The sequence below is a fragment of the Canis lupus genome, chromosome 16 (genome assembly GCF_011100685.1).
Source record: "Canis lupus familiaris isolate Mischka breed German Shepherd chromosome 16, alternate assembly UU_Cfam_GSD_1.0, whole genome shotgun sequence".
In the NCBI taxonomy this organism is placed as follows: domain Eukaryota; kingdom Metazoa; phylum Chordata; class Mammalia; order Carnivora; family Canidae; genus Canis; species Canis lupus.
The window spans coordinates 36,550,162-36,568,223 of NC_049237.1; the positions used below are offsets into that span (position 1 = coordinate 36,550,162).

At 46.6% G+C, this 18,062-nt stretch overlaps 2 protein-coding genes across 2 annotated transcripts in view; both read left to right on the forward strand.

Annotated features, from left to right (window-relative positions):
• Positions 1-4,917: 4,917 nt before the first annotated feature.
• LOC119869593 (low-density lipoprotein receptor-related protein 8-like) lies at positions 4,918-17,996 on the forward strand. The gene is made up of 11 exons (XM_038560223.1): positions 4,918-5,029; positions 7,984-8,097; positions 9,583-9,702; positions 10,314-10,553; positions 11,320-11,433; positions 12,504-12,623; positions 13,716-13,841; positions 14,769-14,972; positions 15,924-16,092; positions 16,411-16,579; positions 17,741-17,996. The coding sequence occupies exons 2-11, from the start codon at positions 8,001-8,003 to the stop codon at positions 17,969-17,971; spliced, it is 1,590 nt and encodes a 529-aa protein (XP_038416151.1). The 5' UTR covers positions 4,918-5,029; positions 7,984-8,000; the 3' UTR covers positions 17,972-17,996.
• LOC475605 (very low-density lipoprotein receptor-like) overlaps positions 17,949-18,062 on the forward strand; it is a 30,512-nt gene continuing 30,398 nt past the window's right edge. Inside the window, exon 1 of the mRNA XM_038560220.1 lies at positions 17,949-17,967. The gene's annotated coding sequence lies outside the window, so the exon portion shown is untranslated. The remainder of the gene's footprint in view (positions 17,968-18,062) is intronic.

Genomic DNA, 18,062 nt, shown 5'->3' on the forward strand with positions numbered 1-18,062 from the left:
GCAGGGTCCCTGTAGAGAACCTGATGCGGAACTCGATCCCAGGATGCTGGGCTCACGACTTGAGCCAAAGGCAGATGCTCAACCACTGAGCCACCCAGGTGCTCCATAGATAAGAGATTTATTATGGGAATTGGCTCACATTATTATGGGCGTATATATATACCACCATATGCCATCTGAAAGGTGGAGAGCCAGGAAGTCAGGGATGCTGCTGGGATAAATTCTGGAGAACCAGGAGTTCTGATGTTGGAGTGCAGGAGAAGATGGATGTCTCCAGCTCAAGATGAAAGAGATAATTCACAACTTCCTCTATATTTTTGTTCTTATTGGGGTCCTCAATGGATTGGATGATGCCAGTCCACATTGGTGAGTGTAGATCTTCTTTACTCAGATCACATGCCCAGAAATAATGTTTTACCAGCTACCTGGGCATCACTTAGCATCTCGAGTCAACACAGAAAATTAACTATCACAACTGGTTCAGGTAGCCCGAGTAGATGACTGCAAGGTTTGTCTTGTTGGGCCACACCAAAAGTCAGGCATTTGACCACCAGGTTCTGGAGCATTTGCACTGTGATAGAAGGAAGCTGTCCTCAGCAGGGGACAGAACAGTTGGGTCCTCTACTTTACAAGTTATTCATCCACGCAACAATCATAGATTCTTCACTTAAATCAAAAATGTGCTAGATGGTGGAGCTCAGAGATGATTAAGAAAAGGTTCTTACCTTGAATTTAAAATCTCAGAGTGTTGGGGAACAGAAATGTAAAGAGATAATTACAGCAAAATGTTGTGTAGTAATATGAAAAGTAATGATTAACATGACCCCATAAAAACTTCCTGCCTGCTTAAGAAAGTTTTTCAACCTTTTTTTTTTTTTTTTTTTTTTTTTTTTAGTTTTTCAAGATTTTGAGTAGTGTGCTATTCAGGTAATTTTTAAAATGTCCATTGAAATTAAGGTCTTTATATCTAGAAACATCTGTATCTTTTTATTAATATTAATAGGAAATATACTATTTTAATATAAATAGAAATATTATAATATGTAACATATTATATTTGCCATATATTGTATTTAATATTAATAAAACCTGGTAAATTTTTATAGTTTCAATATATGTCCTATATCTTTTATTCTAAGTATTTTATAGATTTTTTTTTGTATTTCCATTTCAACTGCTTTTTGCTCTCAGAGAAGATACTGTTATATTGTTTGCACCCATGTCAGCAAATTCTCTTAATAACTTTAGTTTAACTTAGGGTTTATTAAGTTTTCTGGATAGAGCAGCATTGGTAAATAAAATCTTTTCTTTCTTTTGTGATACATTTTCTTATACAGCCTATTTTGTTTCCCTGAGATGATGGTCTACGGATACCAGTGGGTCTGCAAGGTCAAAACTACTTTCAAAATAAAATTTGCATTGATGGTAAACAAACAAAAAACTAATGATGGGTAATATTGGTGTCTCCTTAGCATGAATTAAGCTGATGGCACCAAAGTATACTAGTGGTCAGTATATTCTTCATTGCTACATACTTATGGTTTTATCTATCTATCTATCATCTATCTATTCACGTATATATTTAAAGATATATATATATACATATATACATATTTAAAGATTTTATCCATTTATTTATTTGATAGAGAGGGAGAGAGAGCGAGGGGAGAAACAAGGGGAGCAGTAGAGGGAGAGGGAGAAGCAGACTCCCTGCCCATCAGGAAGCCCAATGCAGGGCTCCATCCCAGGACCCTAGGATCATGACCTGAACCAAAGGTAGATGCTTAAGTGATGGAGCCACCCAAGTGCCCCATACTTGTAGTTTTAAAATATGTCTTTTTTTTTAAGACAAGAATGTGCTTCATGCAGTAAAAATGATTAATTTTTATTAAATCTTAGCCCTGTAGCATATAGGCTTTTAATATTCACTGTTACTAAATACGGAGTTTGCATTAAGCCCGTCTGCTTTGTACCAGAGTTGGAGGAGGGAAAGCACCTGTGCAACCATCTGAGTCACAAGCGTAATGAGCCACACTTTTCACAGCATACCATTTTTACATGAAAGAAGGACTGACAGACATCTGGTTATTCAGACTTGGGGACTTGGCAGACATGATCCTCAAAAATGAATGGTGCATATGTGTCACTTCAAGGAAAACAACTGACAGTATTTGTTTCCAATGACATAATTTGAGCTTTCGAGGGAAAATTATAATTTTTGGAAACTGGAGTCCACCATCTAAAAGCTTACTAGCTTTCCAACAGTCAAAATCTTTTGTGATGATATCAGTAGCGATGTTAACAAATGTGATTTTTAAAATACTGCATGATAGAAGGTGTTAACATTTGGAATATCAGCATAACTTAATGAACCCATATTTTCCAAATGATCAATGCATAATGCTACAAAGTCATGCATGGGTGAAAGATCCACTCAAAGTACAAAATAGACTGGTGGATTTTAATAAGAACAGCATGAAATGCTCATTGATGTGGTTTTGGATTTCACACTGCAATTAACCTTTAAGAAATTACCACTTAAGTTTTGGTCTTAGCGTCTATGCTAATTTCATAGGGCTGACATAACAAACTACCACCAACTGGGTGGCTCAGAAGAGCAGGAATTTATTGCCTCACAGTTCTGGAGGCTAGAAGTCTGGAGTCAAGGTGTCCCTGCTCTCTCTGTAAGCTCTAGCAGAAAGATCCTGCTGGCCTCTTCCATCGTCCAGTAGCTTCAGATGCTCCTTAGCTTGTAGTAGCATAGGGCCTATCTCTGCCTCCACCTTCACATAGCCTGCTCCCTGGGTCTCTTCACGCTGCCTCCCTTCTATATATGTCGGTGCCCATATTTCTCTTTTATAAGGACACCAGTCATATTGGATTGGGGCGCACTCTAATGCCCTCACCTGAACTTGAGTAAATCTGCAGAGACCCTTTTTCCAAATAAGGGTCACATTCTGAGGTACTGGGAGTTAGGACGTCAACATATTTTGGGGGAGGCAGAAAACTAAACCAATACACTTAACTAAAAAGGCTATTATTTCTTCTGCAGCCAACGCTTACCTGCGTGAGGCCAGATTTCCTTTATATCCTGCAATCAAAACAGCAATAAATCACAATTTACAGGCTCTGGGGATTAGAACGTGACCTTTTCCAGGTGGTGGTGGTGGTGGTGGGACAATATTCTGCTCACCATTGGCTGACAGAGCAGATTGAAAAGGTGAAATGTAGGGGAGGGACCTAGGAGAGGATGACACATGTCACTAAGAATGAGTCAGAACATAACGATTTAAAGACAAATATGATTGTTGCTGAAATTCTTATTTATATCACTTATGTCTGTGGCTTTTTTCAGCTGGTTTGGGTTATGAAGAGCCGACATGACTGTTAGAACAACACAGCTGCGATTTGTATCCATATATAACTTCATCTAGCTGAGCCTGAACCCCGGTCTCCCCCACTGCAATTCCAAGTACTGATCACTAGCTTCAGTGGCTCTCAGTTCCTTCAGTGGGAGGAAAACTAGTCTCCTTCCCGAAAACTCTGAGCGGCTCTATTGCATCACTCAACACCAGTAAAGTATCTGAGCAGATTATTGAGATAATCTGGTTTTAAAGCAACAACATTTCAGCAGAAACCAGTATGACATGCTGCTGGGAGGTTTTTGTTACACGTGGAAGGGTCCTTGCAAGTGGCTTATGCAATCAGAGCATACAACGCATTTAAAGAAAACTTCAGAGCATATGGCGTTCTGATAACTTCGAAGTGTGGTTTGATGGGACCAGCCGTGAACACGAAGAGGAGGTATGATTTAAAAGAAAGCTGTTGGAGTACTGTATCGCAAATAAAATCGAAGAAGGCACTTTGCAATTCAGTTTTCTGTTTCTATTTCCCCCCCTGGTGTGTTATTGCTGCCTTGCACTCCCAAGCACTGCAGAGGTTGCTCGCCAGTTTTACGTTCTAAATTCCAACTCCCAGGTGTTCTCTCCAAGAATCTGACACTCCCTTCTCCTGGTGTAGAGAAGGAATGTCACCGCTTAGCTAAATAAGGGGATGGGAGGGTGATCTATGTCTTTGGTCATGTGTCACCAACTCCCAGTTTTGTCCTATCATCTGATCCCCGAGGGGTAGCGTTTGTGTAAAATGACGTCCGGATTCCTGCAGTCCTAGAAGTCTGTGCCTCGACAGGGATGATGTTCGGCTCTGGTTTCCACCCGCCGGATGCGATGCTGAAAGCCTCCCTCCGCGGCGGGACGCGGACCGACGGGCGCCGTCTCCAGGGCGCTCGCACCCACCGGCCCTGCCTACGGGCCGCCGCCGCGAGCTGTCGGGACCCTCGGGTCGGGGCGGCGAGCGAGGCCCGGCGGAGGAGCCCCGAGGCTCGGTGGGTGCTCGGTCGGGAGCCGGAGGCCCCAGCGTTAGGAAGTGGGCGCGGAGGCCGCCCCGGGGCCCAGCCGACCCCCGGGCCGCGCCGCCCGCAGGGCCCGGGCCGTCTACTCCGGGGACTTCAGGGGACCCCTGGCGCGGAGCCGGGGACTCCTCCGGCCGAGCGTGGCTGAGCACGCCCACGTCGCCCCCAACCTGTCAACCGCCAGGCCCTGAGCTAGTCGGCGTCCGCGGTCCCACCGCTGGAGCGGAGACCCGCGGGGAGGCGGAGCGGCCCCCGCCCCGCCCCGCCCCGCGCCAGGGGTCCCCCCCGCTCCCCAGCGCCCCCCAACCCCGCCCGGGGCCCCCCGCCGGCTCCCTCCCAGCCCCCCGCCCCGCCCGGGCCCCACGGAATCCCCCCCACCCCGTCCGGGGTTCCCCCCCGGGTCCCCCGCCCGGCCCCCACCGGCCCGGTGAGCGGCAGCGAGGAAAGCCCGCCCCGGCGCCGCCCCCGCCCCCCCGCCCGGGCGCCTCCGCCGAGCGGCCCCCGAGCCCCGAGCGCCCAGTCGGCTCCCGCCATGGGGCGCCGCGCGCTGCTGCTGCTGCTGCTGCTCCTGCCGCGGGTGCTGGCGGCGCTGGGCGGCCTCAGCGGGCTCCGCAGCCGGTGAGTGGGGCCGCGGGGGGGGGGGGGGGGGGGCGCCCCGCGTCGCAGGGTGCGGGGAGGGCGGGCGGGGAGCTTGGGGCGCCGTCGCTGTGCGCGCGATGCCCCCCCGTTCTGCAGCGACCTGCATACGGGAGGGTGACCCGGGGCCCTCTGCGGCGCCGCCGGGCGACCCGGGGAGAGGTGGCCCCTGCCGCTCTCCCGGTGACTCCTACCGGTCCAGCGCGGCAGGTGCAGGCGGAAGGGTAGGTGGGCTCCGGGCACACTCCCCTTTCCCTCCCCGCACCCCGAGCGAGCGTCGGGGACAGAGCTCTCTGCGCTCCGGAGAGCAGGCGCACCCTCTTCCCTCCCCGGGTGTCGGGCGTCGTGGCCTAGTGGGATTCGTCTTCTAGCCAATGTCCTGGGGCCCGCACCCCAGCTCAGGGGTCACCAGGCAGCAGATTTAGCCTGGGGGAGGCTCGGGAAGACATAACCTCATTCCAGAAACAGCACAGGGAAATACGGGGGCTTGGGTCCGAGGCAGAGTTAGGAAGCAACTTTCTGCGGCGCTTGTTGATGCTGCAATCCCGTTGAGGCCGACCCCAGGGCAGAGGAGAGCTGAGTGATGCCCCAGGGTGACTCAGACACCCACAGTTCCCAAGCGGTGGTGGGTGAGCGCTGTGTAGGAGGTGCCTAGCAGTGGTCAAACCACCTGGCCTGAGGATCCGACCTGGCAGGTGCCCTCATAGATTGAAGGCTGGTTTTAAATCATTTTAACGTATGCAGACTGTTGGTCGAGGTTGTGTTAACTAGTTCCAAGGAGGTGCTACTTCACTGAGTTGTCTTCAGGGAGGGATTCTAACCCACAAGATTTTTGCCTAACCTGGTGGAGCACCGGTACAGTGATGAGAAGCCCTTGTGTGGTCTTTTTGCACCACTCCTGAAGCACCTTTAAAATTATTAGCATTTTTTAACCGAGCAGTGGTTACCAAAGCTTTCTGGCCTGTAGACCTCTTTAGGATGTCTGTTTTAGAATAGCATGTGGTCACCCTAACAGACTATGAGAAAGCTACCATATACTCAACAGATAAGTAAACATATTAATAAATATCTTACTTATTCACAGCAAGCATCTACATAAGTGAAAAATAATGTTTTGAGACCTATCTGCAGATATGTAGAATCTATATGCACACTTGGTCTCCAGATGGAGAATCATCAAGGCAAAATATTGTTCCAGGTGTGACTCACCTGGGAGTGTGAGTCTTTAAGGGATGACTGGACCCCTAAGTGGGATCCTTCTGGAAGGATCTGTTGGAAGTGGTAACAAAAGAGTTAATGCCTTATGAAGATTTATATGGTGGGTATTCTGTGCCAAGTGGCTTTGTGGCCATTTAATCTTTGAATCTTTCTCTTCTGATCACTTATTTACCAGTCTCATTTTTTGGACAGAAAACTGAGATCCAGAGAGAGGAAGTAACTCTCCCAGGGTCCTATTGTTGTTAGTAAGCAGTCCCACCAAAAAGGCAACCTTTGTAGCTTGACAGCTGAGTCTCTGCTCCCATAGTAGTGGCTGGTAACATCACCTGTCGTCAGTGCTTTGGGGCAAGCTAAGTGAGATTGCCTGGATGGTACAGGGCAGAGTTGTTAGCAGCCCGTTAGTAACCAATATTTTCTGAATATTTTATTTAAAATGTTTTTTATAAACCAACCCTTAAGAAAAAAATCAAACCCTAAGTAGCGAAGCTAATAGTACTTAGAGGGATCTAAGCAAGACTAAGAAATGGTCCCTTACCGAAGAAGGGATGGTCTACATAATGACCTTCCATTGTCAGCTCCCATTACACAACTTTCCATACCACTTTCCATTCCATATACAATTGTTCCTGGAAGTAGGACCATGGTGGGAGGTGGGGGGTGGGTGGACTTCACTGCATCTTACAGAGATTTCTAGTACAGGCCATGTAGCTTATCTTTTCTAGGGACTAAAGATTGGCTTTTTTTTTTCTTTTTTTAAAGATTTTTTTAGATTTATTTGACAGAGAGCGCACGTGTGAGCACAAGCAGGGGGAGCGGCAGGCAGAGGGAGAGGGAGAAGCATGCTCCCTGAGGAGCAGGGACCCTAATGTGGGGCTGGAGTTCATGGACCTGAGTCAAAGGTAGATGCTTAACTGAGCCACCTAGGCACCCCTGGATTGGCTTTTTCTTTTTGAAAGTTAGGACAATATAGTAAATTTGGTACAGTCAGGCCTTCCTGGTGCTTCCCTCTGAGGACCACATTCCATTACAGGCATTGTTTGGACATTGATCTTTCAGGTTTGATAAACACAAGCTTGTGAGTTGAATAAGACAGATAGTATAGATCAATCAAACTTAAAGTATTCATAAGCAACCTATTAGAAGCATTCTTATGAAGATAGTATGTAGGGGTGGGGGATAGGGTAACTGGATGACGGGCATTAAGGAGGGCACATGATGAGATGAGCACTGGTGTTAAACTGGATGTTGGCAAGTTGAATTAAAAAAAAAGATAGTATGTGGGACCCCAAATCCTAATCTAATTTTTAGATATGTCCGCACAGGCTGAAAAATAAACTAGAGTCCAGACTTTGAGCTTAGACTTTTAAATGTGCAATTATTCGTGCAGAGTCTTAAAGATCAAACCAGAGCTGAAGAAGTAGCTGGGTCTCTTTGAACACAGTGCAACTGGGCCCCATTCTAATGCAAAAACTGGGAGGCGAATGGCAACTCCCCAATTCCACAGCCCAGAAGAGTTTCCAAGGATCGGTATTAGGGCAGTCATATTGGTCTTTATGGCACTGGACCGCCCCCCCGCCCCCCAGGGTTCTCCAAGGAATTAGTTGAAGGAAGGTCCTCTCAATGACCTTTTAACTGCAGCTTATCATGAAACAAGCTGTTCTCTTGAAGCTGAGGAAGCCAGGACCTCTCAAGGATTTGCTTTTGTTTACCCACTGCAGAGGAAGTAAGGTGTAACATGACGAGGCAGGCTGCATGTGGGGAAAGGTGCATTCCTGTGACCTGGCTCTGCAATGGACAGCAAGAGTGCCCCGATGGGTCCGATGAGCAGTGTGGTAAGTGCTCCTCGCTGCATCGCATCCTCCTCCGTAAATGGCCCGTCGTGCTGTGTGCCTGGCTGACAGCCTCGGGTCTTGTAGTTTTCCTTCGGGAGGGGATATCCAAAAATATTGGGTGTTCTGAGTTGTTGCAGGCTTTCGGTGGGTAAGCCTAGAGATGTACGTGTTGGTAGCATTGCTATCAAACAAGTGTGGAGGGCTGGTTGGGATAGAAAAGCCACCAAAAGCCTGGCTTTTCACCTTATCTTCTAGCTTAAACATGTGGCAGCTACTGAAGCTGGAATATTCCAGATTGCTTTATAGGAAACCCTCGCCAACCCCAGTGCATACGATTACTTGAAAACAAACTAGTTCAACTCTCCTTGGAGCTTTTGCACAACAAAAAGATAATTTTTCAAATTGAGGACAAAGAAAATCATTAAACTGATAGACACCAAGTTAGCCATTTGGAAAAGGTCTTCCTGAAATAAAGCTCAAACACCTCTGTGCTATGAGTGCTCCCAGCCCCAGGAGGGATCTCCAAGCACCTGTATATGAGGAAAGCCTCTTAACAGATGTCTCACAGCCTTGAGCGGTGAATACAGAAGGAGAAAATTCTTGATTAAAAGAGGAAGCACTGGGTGTTATTCTGTATGTTGGCAAATTGAACACCAATAAAAAGTAAATTTATTATTAAAAAAAAAAAGAGGAAGCCCCCAACCCCCCCCCCCCAGAGCCTGGGGAGTGCTACATTTCCTTTCTCCACCCCACATGCATGTCAGTGCACTGGCCACCTACTGTAACTAATTTACTGTGAAACCTTTGATATTAAAAGATGTAATATTATGTAATATTACAGATTAGAATTAAATTTCACACTTGCAGAAGTGCCTTGTGCTCTGCTCCCCCGTACACTTCACTCCAGCTGTCCAGGTTTACTTGGAACTGCCAGGGGACATACTTAGGTGGAAATATTCGAAGGTCTCATTAGACTCCAGTTGTCTGAGATCTTTATATGGCCTCAAATGGGGCCAAAGGGGTTCAAAGAAGTAAACCTATAAAGCTGTACTAATACAGTGGCCATTAGCCACGTGTGAAGATTTACATTTATTTAAATAAATAAATATAGTTCTTATACTGATCACACTTCAGATGCTCAAGAGCCCCATGTGCCTAGTGATGACCATTTTGGACAGCAGACGTACAAACCACTTCCATCGTTGCAGAAGTTTTTATTGGATGGCGGTATTCTAGAAGCATGAGGGGGAGCGTAAGCTTTGTGGGGCTGCTCGGTGATTGTCACGAAGGCAGGGGGTACGGTGTGTGATTAAGGGTGACAAGGAAAGGACAGGCAAAGTTAGGATTGACTCAGTGGCGGATCGGGACTTAATTGTTCTTTTGCTAATGAAAATAATTCCTATGAAACCCCAGCTGAAAAGCTGTCAGCGCCCTGACCAACACCTCTTCCTCTCTGCTTCTCGAACACTGCCACCGGCCCCACAGAGGAAGCGTGTCGTGCCCATCCCCAGGCTTGGCAGTGTGATGACGGGAAATGTATTTCTAGTAGCTGGCTTTGTGATGGTGCTGGGGACTGCCTGGACGGCTCCGACGAGGCGAACTGCAGTATGTACAATTTATTTTCTCTTTGGACATGTTCTCTGTGCGTTAGCAGCATTGATGTTAGCAGCATTGATGAACCTCCGCGGTATTCAGTGGATCCAGCAAGTCACTAGGTAGCCTTCTGCCGTACAGGCCACAGCACATGTTCACCGCTCACTGTCACCGTTCAGTCGTCCCCCGTATTACAGGTGGACACTTCATCCCCTTCTGCATTTTGCAAAATTGCCTAAAAGATTCTTGCCTCTATTGGCTTTTTAAACTCCTTTAAGGTAAAACTTCAGTATACAGAGTTGTGGCCACATCTCCAGTGGCTAGCATGCCCATTCAGTTCTTGGTTTTCTTTTCTTTTTTAAAGATTTTTTTACTTATTTATTCATGAGAGACACAGAGAGAGGCAAAGACACAGGCAGAGCGAGAAGCAGGCTCCCTGCAGGACTCGATCCCAGGACCCCGGGATCACGCCCTGAGCTGTAAGGCAGACGCTCAACCACTGAGCCACCCAGGTTTTCTTGGTTTTCTATAGGCCAAACCCATGAACACACCATAAATACCTAAATAAAGCAGCCTGCAGCTCAGCAGTGCCCCCTCACTGAGCCAACTCCTGCCTCTTACAGAGCTCTCGACACCATGCCCCGGCCAAACAGCCCAGTGTCCGGGACGTCCTCAGTGTGGCGATGCTTGGGAACTCTGTGAGGGCCGTAAGGACTGGGAAGATGGGCTCGAGGAAGCACGCTGCTCCCCGAACTGTTGCCTGGCGGGGCAGTGGCAATGCAGGAACAAGGTGTGTGTCGAGGCTAGCTGGAAGTGCAATGGGGTGAACGACTGTGGGGACTCCTCGGATGAGGATGCCTGTGGTGAGTGCCCCCCCAACCCCACCCCTCCCGCCTGTCCTTTACAGAGGAAGGTGGGCTGCCTTCTGCAAGTTGCATTTTCATTCCTCTGACTGGGGCTTCCATCCTATATCTAAAAACAGGATGTTTCCTAGCAATAACCAAGATTTAGTTATCCATGGAAACACTGAGCTGTCCTCAAATAGTGACTCTGCGCTGGACACTCTAGGCAACGTGGCTGCTGCACAGAAGACCAGAGCACTGGTGTCTGAAGGAAGCCTCCTAACAGAGCCTCACGTCCTTGTGTAGTTCGTACGGAAGGGGGAAATTTCTCATTAAAGGAACTTGATGAGCACCATACACAATGTAGTGGCACCTCCAACTTCTCAGTAAACCACAATCCGGCTCAATCTTTCTAGAATTAAATCTGCAATACTGAATATGTTCAGATTCTAACATTTTTACATGTATAAACTGGTTTCTCAATAGGGTTTTCCTTTAGGGCTCATGTTGACTGACTTTAACACCATTTCAATTAGAACTACTCAATACCAATTCAATTCTAATTCAGCTTTATTTCAGTTCAGTGCCCAAGTGACTTGACATCATCGTCAGTCATCCTTAAAGCCCAATTCGCTGAAAACTCTGCTTGAAATGGCAAAACTTTCCTTCCTACTTAGACTTACCTTGGGCTCTAGAAATCCTGCCCCACCTTACTGTAATAAATGTCTGTTTTTACTACCCTTTCTCCCACGGGCTGTTGGAAAAGGATGCTTTCCTTCCTACACAGCTTCCTGTCCAGACGGCATGGTCAGATGTGATGAAGGGAAATGCATCCCGGAATCCCTGGTGTGTGATGGGGAAGCCGACTGCAGAGATGGTACCGATGAACCTGCCACATGTGGTGAGGACCCAACTACCGGGCTTCACGTGGGGGTGGGGAGAATCAGAGTAAGTCAGCCTGTGCCTTTGTTACCATGGGGGCCCGCACTCTCAGAGAATGCTTGGACTAAACTCCTACATCAATTATCCTTCAGTGATGGGTCCCCCACATTTTATAAGTTCCAAGCCTTGGCTTTGGTCTCCTGAGTGTGAGCAAAGGTTACCTGAGCCATAAAGCATTATCACTCCAGGGAAATAGACTCAGACCCCTGGTTCAGAGACTTTCAACTCTGAAAATTCTGGAATATAGAAACAGACTTTGCCACTGAGAAGAAAATCATGTATTCAAGACCATATGATGAGTTCTCAAAGGATGTTCATCTAAGGATGTAACTAGAGGAAGGACTTAGGAAGACTATTTCCTGGTGAGGAGGAAGGCTCCTGAGCAACCATCTCAAACTTTAAAAAGTTAAGATTCTCACTATAAAAATCAATATAAAATATAAAAATCACTGTTGGTTGAATCTGTGGGGGAGGGGGCACCTGTCCCCAGGTCACTTTGTCATCTGTCTCATTTCCTCCTTAAACTTGGGCTTAGAAGTATATAATGAGACCTCTTCAGTGCTGCTAAGGTAAGGGCTGTGAAAGCAGCCTTCTGCTAAAGGAACAAATAAGACACAGAAAGCATGAACAATGGGACAAAGCTCAGGTTTCTGGTCCCGTGGAGATAATTCACTGAGATTAATAAATTACCGTATCACATCTTGAGGTGCGAGCCCTGGCCACTGATATTTTCTAGAGAATATAGGGAAGAGGTTGTTGGCCCTTCCGTGGGTGAGCAATATACCAACATTTGAAATTGTCAGACTGTCCACCTCAAAAAGTCCTTTCCCTTGCTCCGTCATTGCCAACTTTCCCCGTTCTACAGCCTTTCCCCAAAGCCGCCATATTCCTAGGTCGGAGGGCAGGGTCAAAGTTTATTCTTTAAGGTCCTACAGCCCTCACAGTGTAGGGGGTTCTAGCACCACAGTTTATAAGACATTTGATCTGTACTGTACTCAACTGTCCTGACTGCTGCCCTGTCTCTACCAGGGAAAAACTGCTCCCTGGCCAACGGGGGCTGTGAGGGGCAGTGCAGTGTCACCACCTGGGGAGTCCAGTGTTCGTGTGGAGCTGGGTGGCAGCTACAGCCGGACGGGCAGAGCTGTGCAGGTCAGAGTTCATTTGGCCCATCTTCTGAAGTGTTTATTGCAGTAAGAGATACATGAAATACAATTTACCATCTTAGTTGTTTGAGGCGTATAATTCAGTGGCCTCCACTACATTCACAACACCTGTAAACATCACCACTATCCATCTCCAGAACTTTCTCATCCTCCCCAATGGAAACTCTGTCCCCATTATTATTTTTTAAAAAGATTTTATTCATTTATTTGACAGAAAGAGTGAGCACAGGCAGAGGCAGAAGGAGAAGAGTAGGGAGCCCCACATGGGACTCAATCCCAGGACCCCGGGATCATGACCTGAGCCAAAGGCAGCTCTTAACCAACTGAGCCACCCAGGCACCCCAACTCTGTCCCCATTAAACAATAACTCTGTCCCCAATCCCTGGAACCTTCTATCGACCTTCTATCTCTCTGAATTTGCCTGTTCTAGTCCTGCGTATAAGTGCAGTCCTATGGTATCTATCCTGTGTCTGGCTTCTTTCACTTAGCATGTCACTAACGTTCATCCATGTTAGAGCACATGTTAGGCTCTCCTTCCATTTTTAGGGCCAAATAACTCATTGTACATGCCTCATTTTGTTTATCCATCTGTTGATGGGCATTTGGGTGGTTTCCACCTTTTGGCTATTGTGAACAGTGCTAGGAATATTGACACACACGTGTCCAAATCCCTGCTTTCAATACTCCAGAGTATACACCAACAGTGGAATTGTTGCATAGTGCATATGTTTAACTTGAGAAACCTTCAAACTGTTTTTCACAGTGGCTGCCCTATTTGACATTCCCACCAGCAGTACACAAGTGTTTCTGTTTCTTCACATCCTGCCATTCATTCTGAATCAGCAATACCACTAAGAATGTTGCTAGGGTAACCCCCATCTGGCTTCTGTACCAGCCACACATCTGGGGTCGCTCTACTGATGCAACTCCATAGAGGCAGAGGCTGTCTGTCCCCACACCCAGCACAGTGATTTCCACATCATACATGTCCAGTGAGCCCCTGAAAGGGGGCCCAAAGGAGCAAAACTACTCAAGAGATTGTTCCTTGGTCGTTTGACCTATGACTCTCTATCACCAGATATAGATGAGTGCTCCTTGGCCTACGGTCCCTGTGGCCAGCTATGCCGTAACGTCCCAGGCTCTTACTCCTGTGCGTGTATTCAAGGTTACCAGCTCTATAATGGCACCAGTTGTCGAGTTACAGGTGAGTTTTGACACCCCAAGCAAAGCTTAAGCTTTATCGTGTTTTTAGCAGTAATAATAGATAGAAGTACTGTTCACTTTATGGTCTAGTATTAGAGGTGACTTAATTTTTTCCATAAAGAAGCTGGTATTACAACATTTCTTGGCCAATTCAAGTGTCAGTTGCTATTAGGTATCTTTATTTTTTTAAGTTTATTTATTAAAGTAACTTCTATATCTAACATGGGACTAGAACTCATGACCCCAAGAATCAAGAGTTGGATGTTCTCCTAACTGAGCCAGCTAGGCACTCATATTAAATGTCTTTAAAAGAACTTATTCAATAGGCTATATGCCTAGGTTGCTCCAACGACCCCACTGATACGATCTTAATGTGGCCTGTGCTGCTTAAATGATGGGACAATTAATTCCATTTAGCTGCTGTGTATAAAGCATGGAGAGGACTTCTGTCTAGGTTGGGTAAGGCCTGAATCTGAAATCAAATAGACCAAACATTCCAAAGATGAGTGTGAACGTGTTGGAGTTCAGAGGAAGAATTGTGACTTAGGGTGATCTCTAAGTCTCCTCTGGACATCTCCTCTGGACACACCTGAGTCCAAACTTCAGGGATAAGTGGATTTTTTTTTTGATAAGTGGATTTTTAAAAAGATTTTATTTATTTATTTATTTATTTATAAGAGACACACAGAGAGAGGCAGTGACATAGGCAGAGGGAGACGTAGGCTCCCTGCAAGGAGCCTGATGTGGGACTTGATCCCGGACCCCGGGATCACACTCTGAGCTGAAGGCAGACTCTCAACTGCTGAGTGTCCCTGGCATAAGTGGATTTTAGCATGGGAGATGGGACAGCATCTTCAGTTAAAGAGAATGGCATGAAAGAAAGTGTCAAAGGAATGCGTCACTAGTCCTTTTCCACCCTCTTTTGCAGATGGTGCTGTTAAAATTCTTATAGCGGCAGGTAGAGAGCTTGGGGTCCTGGATCGAAGAACAGGCATCTATGAGCCCCTGATACCTATAAAATCGAGGCCTACTTCTGTTGCATATGATCTTGAGAGAAGTATGTACTTTTGGGTGGATGAAGTCATAAATGTATTCGTCCTTGGGAAGCCAAATTCAGTTCCTCTCTATCCAGGTATATTTCTTGATGTTAAGAGCCCTAGCTGCTGCTTTTTTTTTTTTTTTTTTTTTTTTTAAGATTTTATTTATTTGAGACAGAGAGAGCACTTGCATGTGCACACAAACAGGTAGGAAGGTCAGAGGAGAGAGAGAAGCAGACTCTGCTAAGCAGGGAGCCTGATGGCAAGCTCGATTTCAGGACCCTGAGATTGTGACCTGAGCTAAAGGCAGACACTTAATCGACTGAGCCACCCAGGCGCCCCAAGAGCCCTAACTTCTTAAAGCTACTTCAGCACTGTATAAGCAGCCTACGCATTCCTCTGGACATCTTCTGTGACTCACTTGTGAATCATGAGAATGTATACAATCCCAGTTGAGATAAAACCACACAATTTGGCTCAGCAGGGGCTTTGGTCGAGCATAACCAGAGATAGGAAATCACTATAAAGAAGCACCGAAGGTTTGGGGATGTGGTTTCAGTCCAAGGTTAGTCTCCGCTCCATCACTAGGTATCCGACTTTGAGCCGGTTGTTAACTCTTTGAAACCACCCTCAGTAAGGCGAAGGGGATAGCCTTTGTCTCATTGGGTAGGTGTGGGGATTCAAGTAGAATGGTACATGTGAGGAAGTGTTTGGCATTCTCTTGGGCAAAGAAGTCCTCTGCTAGGACTTAAGAGGTCCAATTCCTAGCAGTTCCCCTGAGACTTCTGGAATAGCTGTCACCCCAAAATGAGATGTTGCATTCTCTTGGGTTTCTGGGTTCTGCTTCTGCTAAGGTCCTTCTCCATCCCTACCACCCACTGTATCCTGGACATAGCACACCTCTGGCCCTCCTTCCCTGTGTCCCATTTGCCTCCTCATATAGCTCGAAATCAGAAGCTGTAGAAGAGTATAGGCCGAATATTTTTTTCAAGGCAAGAAGAAGGTAGAAGAATACAGGAACATAATACTGTCTCGTGTGTCCCCAGAACTTAAAACAGTGGACAGTATCTCTTTGGACTGGCTCACGGGACAGTTGTATTGGGCTAGCAGCTTCGCACGGGTTATCTGTGCTGGTTTGAGTGATGGTCGAGGTTATGTCAGAATCTTGGAAAAGGATCTGGTGCCCGAGCAGCTGATCGTGTTTCCCACAAAGAAGTAAGTAGTGTTTCTTTGAGATTGTATCCTAAATCATTGGTTATCTTAGACATTCCTTAGACATTGATAAGAGAACCCTTCAACATTTTCAACGTAGGTCTCATTTGCTCCAAAGATACCTTCATTTTAAGTCTAAATTGAATCCTATAGAGGCCAGCTTTTCAGTCCAGAGTCTGAGGGCAGAAACTCAAGGATTCTTAGCAGTGCGATGAATTGGGGCCTGTGCAAGAGCCCTAAGGGGGCCTGGATGTTCAGAACTGGATGTGTAGGGGGAGCGTGGGGACTGCTGTTAACACTTTGTGCTTGCGCTGTCCTCAGGTCCCTGTATTGGGTAAATCGTGGTAAGAAAGGCATGAGAACCATTGAAGCTGCAGGAATGGATGGCTCGGATCGGAAGGTGCTTGCAGCTGTCAACGTGGAGGAGCCAGTAGGGCTGACGCTTGACCACGTGGCCGGCAGGCTCTACTGGATCAGTGAATATAAAGAGGTACTGGAGAGAGGTCAGGGAGAAAAACGTTTTAGGAGGGGCTTGGTGCAACTGTGGGTAACTACAGAGTTCTCCTGAGTCTCGCATCAACACTGTGAGGTGGCTCCTGGCCACGAAGACAGACAAAAGCAAGCTATGACAGCATGGTCTCTTCGGGTAGAGCCCGACTAGATCAACATAGGTTGGGAGACTTAGTGTGAATTTCCTAAACACTGCAGTCAAACGTAGCATTGGGATTTCCTAGTAGCCTGGGTCATATTCTGTATTGTACCTGGGGTATAAAACCTTTTCACGTGGCAGACCGCCTCCTTGAAAGCATGTAGTTCAGTACTTCTTTCTTAATACTTACTTACATTCCTATTTCTAGGCCTTAATATTACATTTGATTTTATCTTATTTTTGGAAGCATCAAACTGGCAGACCAGTATGATGTGGTGACTAAAAGCATAGGCTTGAGAGTCATAGTCTTTTTCTAAGACTTTAATTTTTTTAAAGATTTTATTTATTTGAGAGAGAGAAAGTGAGAGAGCATGGTGGGGAGGGGCAGAGGGAGAAAGAGAAGTAGACTCCCCACTAAGCAGGAATGGGACTCCATTCCAGGATCCTGGGATCATGACCTGAGCCAAAGGCCTGACACTTAACCAGCTGAGCCACCCAGGCACCACGTCTTGTTTTGTTTTGTTTTTTAAGCAATCTCTACACCAGTGTGGGGCTCGAATTTACAACCCTGAGAATGAGAGTTGCATTCTCTACCAACTGAGTCAGGCAGGTGCTCCAAGAATCCTATTTTTATGTCTGTTACTTCAGCTATGATTTTGGCAATTTATGGCACCTCTCTGAGCTCCCACTGCCCTCTCTGTAGAGAGCTAGAATGCTTACCTCAATAAGCAGTTGGAGAGTGTGGGGAAAGGACTTGGTACAATGTCTGGATGCAGACAGTAAGTTATAGTAGCTACTTGTACAACATGCCTGTGACCCCAGTTTGTGCAAGAAGTGGTCCAGCAACTGGCTTTGGCATTAGCCTCCATGAATCCTAAAATGCTTTCATCTTTATCCAGTTGATAGCACGTGAAGGTGTTGAATGGGCATCCACGCAAGGGGCACACTGATGTTGGCATCTCTTGCTGATGCTGCCCTCCTCTCATGACTTTAACCCTTTAGTCCATAGAGACGGTAAACGTGGATGGCAGTGGAAGGCACACCTTTCCGGAGGTCTTCTTGGAAGATGACAATCCAATAGGACTGGCTGTATTTGAGAACTCTTTCTTCTGGGCAAATAAAATACAGCTGTTTCACACTTCACCCCACGTCCCCAAGGAGAGAGTGGATATTGCTCAATGCTTCCATATCTGCTTTCTCTGTCCTCCACAAATCCCAACAGCCCAAGGGTAGGTCACTGACATGCTCATTGTTAATTGTTGACCTAGAAGTTTTCTGTTCTTGGCAGAAAATTGAAGAAAGCCCAGCATCCTGTTTACATAGA